This window comes from Antechinus flavipes, chromosome 1 (assembly GCF_016432865.1).
Source record: "Antechinus flavipes isolate AdamAnt ecotype Samford, QLD, Australia chromosome 1, AdamAnt_v2, whole genome shotgun sequence".
NCBI classification, from domain to species: domain Eukaryota; kingdom Metazoa; phylum Chordata; class Mammalia; order Dasyuromorphia; family Dasyuridae; genus Antechinus; species Antechinus flavipes.
Window position 1 is genome coordinate 548,448,325 of NC_067398.1, and position 12,399 is coordinate 548,460,723.

General features: G+C 37.6%; 1 protein-coding gene across 2 annotated transcripts in view; it reads right to left on the minus strand.

Annotated features, from left to right (window-relative positions):
• Positions 1 to 12,399, minus strand: part of JARID2 (jumonji and AT-rich interaction domain containing 2) — a 312,614-nt gene that overhangs the window by 58,706 nt on the left and 241,509 nt on the right. For both annotated transcript variants that reach the window (XM_051970653.1, XM_051970654.1), the window contains one exon: positions 11,628 to 11,804. In XM_051970653.1, the coding sequence (XP_051826613.1) occupies positions 11,628 to 11,804 (177 nt within the window). The remainder of the gene's footprint in view (positions 1 to 11,627; positions 11,805 to 12,399) is intronic.

The following is a 12,399-nucleotide window of genomic DNA, read 5'->3' on the forward strand; positions in this document are numbered from 1 at the left end:
CTTACATTTTATACATATTATCCATTCACTACCCCCAGACACTGCTCACTCAGGTCAGTCAGGGAGCTGAGGCAAACATCAAAAGACATGGAATAATGAGTTTCTGTAATTATTTTCACCACACTGGAGAAGAAGAAAAAAGGCAGGCAGAAAAGCCTTAATGTCCCACCCCAAATCGATGCTAAACAACCCCAATCACCTTATAGTAATGGAATTTCCAAGTCTCTTTTCTTAGGTTGATTTTTTAAAAACACTGTAGTGGCACAATAAAAATAAGAGAACATAATGTATCAAGTCACATTCAACCTACATTTTTTCCTTCTCCATTAACACCTGGGGGCACTCTAATTATGAAACATATATGGAACAGTGGCGAGTAGTAATGCTGCCCTCTGTGGCCCCATGAACCTTCTCAACCTCCTCAACTGTTCATTAGGAGGTAATTAGGTGGCAAGGCCTAGGTGAAACCAATCTGGTTAAAAGCCTGGGCTACTTGCCTTCACAAACCCCTGCATCTGTCCAGGATGCAAAGAAATAAAGATGAGATCCACTAAAAGGTAAAGCTATAGTAAGCTCCTGGGAACCACTCACCTTTGGGGCCCAAAGGTAAGGACATCTCTGCAAACACACATAAGAGGGATGGAGTTTATTAGTACTTAATAAAAGTACTGATTAGTACTTAATAAAAACATGTGACCTTACCCCTTTTCCACCCTCCCTCCTACTGGGTCAGAACCCACCATCTTAAAAATGAAAAAAAAAAAAAAACACAAAAAAACCCCCAAAAAACTGCACTACTTCTAGCCAAGGAAATGGACAAAAATGGTGGCTGTAGGTAGGTGGGTGGGTGGCTAGACAGACAGACCAAAAACAAAATCTATAAACCTTTCATTTTAAGCTCTTTGAGAGCAGGGAACATCCTTTGCCTTTTTAAAAAAATACTCAGCACTTAATATAATGCCTGGTATACAGTTCACAGTTTATAAATATTTACTGATTATGAGAAAAAGAGGCAATAAACAAGCTAAACATCAGGCATTTTGCATGATGTAGCACTATGGAAAAAACACCGGGTCTGGAAAGACTCTTCTGCCCAAATTCAAATTCAGCTTCAAGACACAGTTAGGAAAACTTTGTAAACCTGGGCAAGTCCCTTAGGCCCCGGTTGCCTCAGTTTCCTTATCTGTAAATTGAGCTGGAGAAGGAAATGAAAAAATTCTCCAATATCACAAGCAAATCTCAGGGGGGCAGCTAGATGGCACAGTGGGTAAAACATCAAGCCTACTACAATAATAATACAAGAATAAAAGGATTTGTAGTAGGACAGGAAGTCAGGAGTTCAAATCTGGTCTTAAACACTAAACACTTGCTAGGTATGTGACTCTGGGCAAATCACTTAACCCCAACTGCCTCAGGGGAAAAAAAGAAAACCTCAGGAGGGGTCACAAAAAATAGGAAACTACTGAAGAACAAAAGTGTTGAGCATTGTACCCAGAGTATCTTTTACAGAGTATCTTATTTTAATCTTCCCAACAATATAGGAAGGTAGGGGCTAGTATGATGCCCATTTTTCAATTGAAAAGACTGAGGAGCCCAAGATTAACTGATTTGTCCAGGTCAGACAGTTATAAGTATTTGAGACCAAGTCTGGACTCAGAGCTACCTGCAGGCCTTAGCTAACTGCCCTCCCAGGCCTCCTTCACTATCCAGAACACATCCCCTGGGCAGACTGGTGGTATCCCCTGCCTCACCCCTTCGGACACAAGAGTAGTGCTGGGATTGGGGTTGGGAAGAGCCTAGAAATAAGACTTATGTGAGATCAGTTTATTCCTACTCAAGCCATTTCACAGATTAGGGAACTTGAAGCAAGCAGAAGAGTCATTTATGTATTCAAGATAACAAGTACCATGATGAGTGGGTCTTTTGCTTCCAAACCCAGAGGATAGAGACAGGAGAGATAGAAAAGGGGAGATGGGGGAAGAGGAATGACAGGAGAAAAGGGAGAGGGAGAAGATATGGGAGAGAAAGATCTTCTATAAGATTTTTGGGGTATAAAGTACAGAAAGCTGTTTGGGGACTTCTGTTGATACCTATGTAGATCCACTGAGTCTCCTGACTCCCAATTTTAATACTTGGTATTATGAAGTCAAATATGAAAGAAGAGAACTGGATTAGACCATGGAATACTGAGAGGGCTCGGCAGCCCATCCCATCTCTGCCACTCGTTAGCAACGTGGTCTTGGGTAACCAATGCTTCATCTTTCCAATCGTCCAAAAGCTAGTATCTCACTATGAAACTAACTTGTTTTTACTGTGTGCAGATTCATGAACTTAGTTAGCTGGGGTACCTGGGCAAGTCACTTCATCTCAGCCTCAGTTTCCTGATCTGCAAAAACAACAGTGCCTATATCTCCCAGAGTTCTTGGGAGGTTCAAATCAAATAACCTTTGTGAAATGCAGAGCACAACACCTATCCATAAAAAGAGCGACACAAATAATACCATTATTATATATGTACACATTATGTTCTCCCAATGGAATTATGCTTCCAGAGAGAAGGGGCCATTTCATTTGTTTTTGTACCCTAGCACAGAGCCCAGTGCTCCATCACATCAAAGCCATGTAAAAACACTTGAAAAAAGTCTGAGAACCAAACATTTGATCGATAAAATGAGAAGGTTGGGCAAGCTCTTCTCTTAGGTACCATACAATTCTACCATAAAATCCTCTTGAAGTAGAGACAAGCACAAGAATAAGGACTTGGTCAAAGAGGGGACTATTGACTACAGAAGTAAATCTATTTACCAAGAACTTAATACAATCAAAATGGAATGAGTCAATGGATTTTGACTCAAGTCATCCCAAAGTAGACAATCGAAAAGAATCAAACACATAACTTGGGAAAGTCACTTACATTAGAGCAGAATATCCCCTTCACTTCTACTGAATGTGGAGTAAAAAAGCTTAAGACACAACATCTTAACAGTTCTTGCCATTTACTGGTTGTGGAAGCTTGAGTAAATCTCAATGTCTATTTCTTCTATTACTGTTCTGTAAGCAATGAACATCAGGATGATTTCAGAAAGGCCTGGAGAGATTTACATGAACTGATGCTGAGTGAAATGAGCAGAACCAGGAGATCATTATATACTTCAACAATAATACTATATGATGATCAATACTGATGGACATGGCCCTCTTCAACAATGAGATGAAACAAATCAGTTCCAATTGATCAGTAAGGAATAGAACCAGCTACACTCAATGTAAGAACTCTGGGAAATGAATGTGAACCATTACATAGCATTTCCAATCCCTCTTTTTTGTCTCCCTGCGTTTTTGATTTCTTCACAGGTTAATTGTACACTATTTCAGAGTCTGATTCTTTTTGTGCAGCAAAATAACTATATGGACATGTATAAATATATTGTATTTAATATATACTTTAACATATTTAACATGTATTGGTCATCCTGCCATCTGAGGGAGGGAGTGGGGGGGTGGGGGGGGGGGGGGGGAGGAGGGGAAAAGTTGAAACAAAAGGTTTTGCAACTGTCAATGCTGAAAAATTACCCATGCATATATCTTTTAAATAAAAAGCTCTAATTTTTTTTAAAAAGGTCCATTTCCTCACTTTAAAAATAAGGAGGTCAACTGGACAAATTCTGAAGACCTTGCAAGCTCTGAGAGATATGTCCCTTCTGGAAAAGGAACTATATTTTAGCCCATGGCAGAATATCAAAACACAGGGTGCCTCCCCCCAAGTCTAAGTGAACTTGGAAGATCTGGTATCTCAGAACTGTACTCATGAATTTTGGTAAACCCCATATAATCTATCATTGAGGATAACTGAAAATTTATGAGTTAGACATGAACTTAAAGTTATTTAAATTAAATGCCTCATTTTACAGATGAAGAAAATGAGGTGCAGAGAGTTCATGAAGCAAGTGGATCAATGTCAAAGACCTAGTTATGATGGCAGAGCTAGAAGCATCTGAAAATTATTTCAATTTTTCTGATATTAAGAAGTATCTTGTCTATCTATCTTTCAGAGTAATTGAGCAAAAGGGGGGTGGGGGGATGAGTGCAACTATGCATTGGGGGTCTAATGGTCATGTACCTCAATCATCAAGCACAGCTAAAGAAGAGGGTGCTCTGAGTAAAAATATTTTTGCTATAACTAAAAGAAAAATCTTACAGTTACAGCCATTTTGGGGTTGATTTTTGAGGTTTTGAAGAAATCTTAATATTTTATATATTTCTCTATCTTCATGAACAAGGCATACAGAACCTAGCCTTTTCAAAATACTGTGGGGGCCTTTATTATAATCAGGAAACCGTGGGACCAGTTTTTCCTAGGGCCTCTGCAGGTTGCCTCCCTAAAGCACTATTTGAGATGCCCAAGGAAGGCAAAACATCTTGTCTTGGAAATCTGAGGACATTCTCAGTCAACGAATATTTTGAAAAACACTATTCTAACAGCTGGGAATAGAGAACTGAAAACAGCCAAGTCCCTGTTGTCAATTCTACCACAGTCAACAACATACCCAAAATATATAAACAAGACTGGAGGATGGTGAGAATGGGGCAACAAAATAGAAGCTATAGCAAAGAAAGAAAAATCTCATATAGAAGGGAACATGAGCTAAGTTTTGAAGCAAAGAAAGAATTTTAAGAAGCTGGCGTGAGGAAGGCTTCATGACAGCCCACGTGCAAAGTCCCAGAGACAGGATTATCAGAGGGTTCCACCAGAGTAGTAAACAACATGTACTCCAGGTAGGGTGGCAGATTCACATATCCCCACAATGGTATTGAGGAAGTCGCTTAAATGTAATCACACACAAAATAACAAGACCTTAAAGGAAAGTGGTTGCCAGCTGGGAAAGAATGCCCTGAATGGACCAACCCATTCTTATACATTTGCAAACAAATGCCGGTCTAGATTTGATCTTTGTTTCCACCAAGAAGCCGAGATGAAAGGACATGTCGCTGCTGTCTGGGCAGGAATCTCTTTCCCCTTGTGTCACCTGCCAGCCCCAAATGCTAGTCTTGTTCCCAAGAAGATCACATTCTTAATTCCTTTGGATATCATCAGCGGGTTCATCAGAGGCAACCCTGGAATTCTAAGTGAAGGTGCAGCTGACTATTAAATAGGGCACTATTTACCGTGTTTTCCCAATAGTTAAGACCTATCCCAAAAATAAGCCCTATTGAGATTGCTGCTGTAGTGAAGGTGATCCCCTACGCTACATTACGGTACCCTCTGTATGCACTGTCCCCCACCCCGGGGTGAAATGCACGTGTGCTCCAAGCTGCATCCAATCAGAGCTGCAGCAGTGATTCCCCAGTGATTTGCTTGCTGGCGCCATTGAGAGCAGTGCCGCGGAGGAGAGCTGAGGCAGGACAACATAAAAACCTGGTGTGTAAGCGGGAGTGAGGGGGCATGATGGAGGATAAAAGAAGAACTCAGCCAGCACTCACCGCGCTAAAGAAATGAAGAACTTCCTTGCAGAGAGAAGAATAGATCAAGTAATGATTCCTATCTGCCTATCTCCAGACCCTTGATATTGAATAAACAAGCCATTCAAGGACCATTTGCGCATGGAAGTCAATGACTACATTGAAAATAGAATGGAAAGAAATCAGCGTGGAAACTTTGTGAAGCCCTGTCTGCAAGAAGTCGTGACTTGGGTGAAGAAGTCATGGGATAAAATGACTGACAGCTGTGTCGCCAAGGCACTACGAGCAGGTTACCTGGACAAGCCATGTTCATTTAAAGAGAGCTATATTGCTGGACATGACAGATTGGGTCCAGTTCTTCTGAAGGAAATAGAGGTGCAAGACATCCAGGACGGAATTCAGGGTATGGACACTTATGACGATGTTGTTTAAGAAGATGACATGATCATTATTGAATAAAGGTACTTTTTCTGTTCACATTTACCTGTTTATTAAAATTGCTGTCAATGTTCATTAAAATAAGCCCTCCCCTGAAAATAAGCCCTCTGGTGGTTTTTCTGTCCAAAAAATTAATAATAAGACAGTGTCTTATTATCGGGGAAACATGGTAATATGCTGATATTTCATCCTGTTCTACAATGTCTAGCATGGTTCCCGTATTTGTAACTTATTAGATGGTCAATTGACTGACCACCTAACAAGTGTCTGACAATGACAGTAAATAAAATCTCTTAACAATGAGATATCACAGAGAGACTGTATGGTCTTTTTTTGATGGATAAATATAATCTATCTGATTATTCAATTAACACATCACTGACCCAATTTAATTATCAGTGGGTACAAGGCAAATCCTGCCTGTGACTGACACCTGCCTTCTGCCACCACTGTTGTTTCAGCCAATGGAGAAATGAAAGAACTATCAAGAGAATCTTGTTTAAACAGTTCACAAACTATTTCGCTGGTGAGATTGGTGTTTCAAACAACCAATAACAACAAAAAAGGCACTGGAATTAAAGTGTTCATGAAGGAATGAAAACAGGTAGATAGAAGAGACCAGGCTTAACTCCTAATTCAACTATCCCCTAACTATGGAATGTTAGGTAAATCACTTCACTTTTCTGAACTTCAATGTGCACATGTATAAAATGATGAGATTGGATGACATGTTGTCCCTTCTTGCTCCCAAATTCTATTATGATCTGTCCAAATTGTGTCAATATATTCTAAGACTCCACTAGGACACTAACCTACAAATCACTGATGACAGAAAAGCAATAAAGTAAGATTATTTTAAAAACAAACATGAGCTTTTTAACTGCCACCTTTTTCAAAAACTGAAGCAGAATAAACATCATTTTGTTGAAGAGAGTAGGAGAAGAAAAGTAGGGGCACAAAGTATTAAGTGTCTGAAGTCTTATCTAAACTCGGGTTTCTCTTGACTCCAGGGCCAGGGTTCTATCCACTGCCTCAGAAAATAGACAACTTCTAAATCATCAATTTAGAAGATCAAAATGATCATATTTATATTATTTTCATGGTATGCAATTCAAGGTTTTTAAATTACATGGTATTACTGAAACTAAAAGCATTAACACAGGCTATGCCAACTCTGGCTAGCTCTCTGTGGTGGGAGATAAGCCGCTTTGTAATATATAATTAAGGTAGGATCTCTATTCATTAACATCATGGTGCATTTCAACTTAGGAACATAGTTCTGTTAATGTCACATGGCTCTCAAAAGCCTATATTCATACAAAAGAGCAAAAATCTAGGAGATAACAAATTAAACTTGATGGTCTGGCTTTGTATAACAACTTGGTACCTAGTTCATAAGATTATCAAAGACAATCATAAGCCAATGCCTACTTATCATCAAGACATTTGTACAAGTTTATTTAAGTTTCTAATCAATAGAATCACTGTATTACTGACAACAATATAAAGGAGACTCATTACACTCATTTTAGGAGACATGTTCAATGATTCTGAGCTCATTATTTCTAACTTTTATCCATTGACCATCACCTCAAAGAGATCCTACAAGGAAAACACATAGGAATATTATTGTTAAATTCTGAAATTCCCCAAATCAAAAATACAGGAAATGCAAGAAACAAGAAATCCAAATAATGCTGGAGCTACAATTGTACAGGATTTATCAGCAGCTATAATAAAAGACATATGTCCTAGATTATTTTATATTAACAATGTAAAGAACCTAGAACTGAGGCCAAAAATACCATATCCAGCAAAACTAACCATAATAATGAATAATTTTTTTTAAAAAAAAGGTCATTTAAAGAACTTAGATTTTCAGGACTAAAAATTGAACCTTTAAGAACCAACATCAAATATTAATTTCAAGGAACTCAATAAGGACAAACTATTTTGTGTTTTTACATGGAAATGTAAACCGTATTATTTCTAACACTTGAGGAAAACAAATTTCTCTACACTACAGTCAACCATTTTTCATATGTCCAACAAAATCACTGCTCTGTATTTAAAAGGTCAGTAGAACAGGTCTGTATGTTTTATTTACTTAAGATAGGGAAGTATGACATTTCTTATGAACTGAAGGTTATAAAACTGTAAAAAGAAGCAACAACAACAACAACAACAACAAAATCCACTTTTTTTAAATGAGCAAGAAATATATGATGACTTATCATTTTAAAAAAATAGGAAATAAAAAGGAGAAAACAAGAGAGAGAGTGAAACACACAGAACACATTAAGACATTCCAAAAAAAAAAGTGGATAGAAAGACCCAGAATTGAGGGAATCAGAATTTCAGAGACCAGCATTTTCACCCTGTGGAATTTTAGAATATTTCTTCTCTTAAGATGTTAAAGATTATGTTCCATTTATAAAACCAAGGCACTCATGTGGATATTACTCATGAAATTTATTTAACAGACCACAGAAAATTATTCTAGTCCACATCACAGATTAGATATTCCCTCCCTCAAACTGAAAAGGTAGGTATATGATATCAACAATCCTGGACTTGGTTCAAATTAAGGAAAAGGTATATTCAATTCTATAAGTCTGTAAACCCAAGAATTTTTGCTTCTGCTTGCTATTAATTGTCCAAATGCAATATAATTGAAACTGAATGCACCCTTCTCTAGGGACAATATTGAACTGAACAAACACTGAAGAAATATGAGTGAACTCTAAACCCTCCAGCAAAGCAGATAAATGTTACCACTATAGAACTTAAAGTAACCATTTTTAATATCCTATATCAAAAACAATAAATTCAGAGACAGGCTATAGAAGAGATGAATTCATAAGTACTTGCAGGAGACAAGAGATTTTAAGAAATAATGCAACTTTAGTTCAGAATGTTTATTTTCTGCTATTTATATGATGATTTCCCAGTGGTATGAAAGGAAAAAGAGGGGAAAACTTGGAAGAAGCAATTGGGAATGAAGATACTCCATAAGAGATTAGCAAATGAATGGCAGAATTAAGTTATATGTAGTTAGAGAATACTAGTAGCAAAGTCTTAAAGGAATTTGTGCTTTAGAAAGCCACTATTTTACATTGATTTTTGCAAAGAAGAGATTGCAAGAATGCATATGCCAACACAGACAAGCATCTATTCCCCAAAACCAACAACTTATCTCGTGCACAAATTGACCCCCTCAAAAGCCTGTGTTTCCAAGAATTACATGATGATCCAGCAGCAGGATTCACCACGCTGAACAGTCAGGCTCAAAACTACAAAAGTCCTTCCCTTCCCCCAAACTGGCAAATGACTGTGAGAAAGAGAGACAGAAAGAAAGAGAAGGACAGACTCCCCTAAACCAGGGGCAGAGAACCAGCATTCAGCTAAGGAGAGTTATCTGTTCTACCCAGAAGTCACTTCGCTCAGAGACTGAGATCTATGAAATATGAATTGCCCATCAGGGGAAAAGGGCAAGACAGATTCTGAGATTTATTGCCCAAGCATAGTGTGAATGAAACACTAGAAATGTAAACAACAGTTTTCTATACCCTGTGCTACATTAGCTTTTGCTTTAAATATAACTCAAATTTTTAAAAGTATTTCCAAAGTTCATCTAGGAACTAGAACCAGCATTAATACTACCAATCAGTACACACATAATGTCCCAACCCAGGAAAAGTGCTTGTGAAATGATGGCAAGTGATTCTCTACTCCTTTCCCATAATATTGAGGTTCTCAATATCAAAAGAAAATCAAGCTAATGAGATCTATGCACATGTAGCAGGGTATCTGATGTTAGAAGAATTTGATCTTCAATATACAAGAAACAAGTTTCTTCATAAGCCATGAGAGCAAGCAGGGAGAGGAGAGTTGCTGTTTTGTGTTGTTTCAAAGAACCCAAATTTCAATGAGAACCTAGGACCCGTGGCTCAAAAAGACAGATTCATTCACCCTTCCACTCACACTGGAAAAGCAATATGATTAGAAAACAAAATAAAATATTTATGACTAAGATTGCTTTGGGAAGTAATCAGTAGGATCTTTACTGATGATTGTTACTACAACAAGAAAAAAAAAGACTAGTTCCTTTCACACAACCACACTTTGTGCTCAGATTTGTTCATTTGTTTATCATCTTTTCAGCTAAAATAGAACAAGAAAATTAATCCTTCCTTAAGGTAAAAAAAAAAAAAAAAAAAAAAAAAAGCATTCAAGTGCCCATCTCTCTGTCTCTACATTCTGTTAAAAGAGTTCACTTATCTTCATACCTTTACCTATCAACTCTGATGACTTAATAAATAAATATCTTATTTTTTAATATTAATATCTCATTTGAGCTCCAAGACAGTATACGTAAATGTCTCAGTTATTGGGTTAAATGAACCAAGCTTTTACAACAACAACAAAAAAAAAAAAAGATCCTTATTTCTCTCCATTGTAACCTCCTGATTCAAGAAAACCAATCTTGAAAAAAGGTGAGAAAAAAAAAAAATCTATGACTTTTTCCTTCCCTTTCATGGGCCAAATCAACTTTTTTACAAATCCAATATGTCTTCAAAAGGAACATCCATTTCATTTCTAGTACACATATTACCAGTTGGTATACTTCAAGACTATATATCTCTATACATCTACAAAAGACTCTCTGGGATACGTTAAAAATATCTGTTCAGACTTTTTCTTGGACTTCAATGATCATTATTGTCAGCACTATAAAGCAGAGTGTTTAATTACACAGATCTCGAACAACTGACTATAGTTTTCCTGGAAAGATCTTATTCCCACAACCAAACTAGACATAACCTCACTGAAGAAGGGACAATGACATATTTTTCAATATCTTCCACAGTGAAAAATAATTAATTGATCAAACAATCAATCAGCAAGGACTTAATAAACACTCTTAATAAACAGTCTTTTATGTCACAATTTTTGTAATAAATGCTGGGAGATAAAAATTAAGCAGTCTCCCTAAGATAATGGTAAGCAAAGAAGAGGTGATTGATAAATTCTTGCTGACTAAATCAGTTAACTTCCCCAAATGAAATCAAAGCTACTAAAAGTCAGTGTGTACCTTTAGCCTTGTCCCAACATATGACTAAAGAAACCCAGAATAAAGATCTCTTCATTAAAATAAAGACACAATATTAAAGTCTAATTTCTGACAGATATGAATGGAAGAAGTTTTATGAAATACATCATACCAGTTTCCTTCTGCATGGAGATCAGGCTTAGAAAAGATAGATGACAAAAAACACATGAAACAGCATTGGATGAAGTATAAAAAAACTAATTTTCCCCCCTCTTTACTAATAAAGTCCACATGAGCCTTTTCTCCCCTGTAGTCACTATCTCCCCAGGTTTCGTTATTCATCTATAAAATCAGGAAACTGGGCAAGGTTTCTCAGGTTCTTTTAACCAATAAATATTCTTTCTTGTAGCACTCTGAAACACATCTGATCTGACGGAATCTCAGAAGCAGCCAAGCAGGGGCAGGCCTGGTCAGCAGGTGAAGCTGCTGGAGAGTATCCAGTCAGCTAGGCTTGAATAGACATTGAAAACAATGGCTACAGAATAAGTGGGATAGCTTGTGGTGCCTTCGGAGGACTCATCAGTGAGTCTCTTCTCGGAGATGACCTGGAGGACCCCAAGGACTCTACAAGTGCTCCCTCAGCATCTAAGGACCTAGGATTCATCTGAGTACTCACTGTGTCCATTGTGGACATGTTTGTGTGTTTTTCCTTTCCTGGGGGTTGACTGGCACGAAGATGAAGCATTGTTTGTGGCTGCTTTAATATCTTCTGTCTCTTCATCCTCTTCTTCTACATCCTCCTCATCCTGAGAGCTTCCAAAATACACCATGTTGTTGGGCAGCGCTGGGGAACCTGGTTAGCAGAAGAAAAGTATCATTAAGAGAAATCCCTTCAGGGCTTAAGAAGGACTACAAACAATGCCCTTTGGTGTGTGTATATATAAGTAACTATATCAGTTTCAACAGTGAACTTTACCAACTAAAAGGGCTATCACCAAAGAAAATTAGCTTTACCTCTGGTCATTATAGAACCAAAGAAAAATGAAACCAGGCTAAGACAACCTTCATAGCACAAGCCTGAATTTCTTCAATAATTTTACAATAAATAATAAATAAAATAAAGGCATTTGGAAGAAGAGGGGTGTGTTCATTTAAATTTTTTTCCCCTTAGAAAACAGGCCATTCTGGGTTCCAACTTTTAAACAGGTTTTATTCATCAGGACATAAACAAACACACACCAAAAAAACTACAATACTGTTGATTCTCACAGAGGCACTAAGCCATGGGAAGGAGTGAAGAAAAACAAGACATTCTAGAAAAGAATTTCTATTTATTTTTTTTTTGGGGGGGGGGGAGGAGGGAGAAGAGAAGGTCACTCAGTTTTCCCTTTGCATTTGTCACCTCAATCCTCAGCATGTAACCCAAAGGGGTATCACTGTCTAAAAGG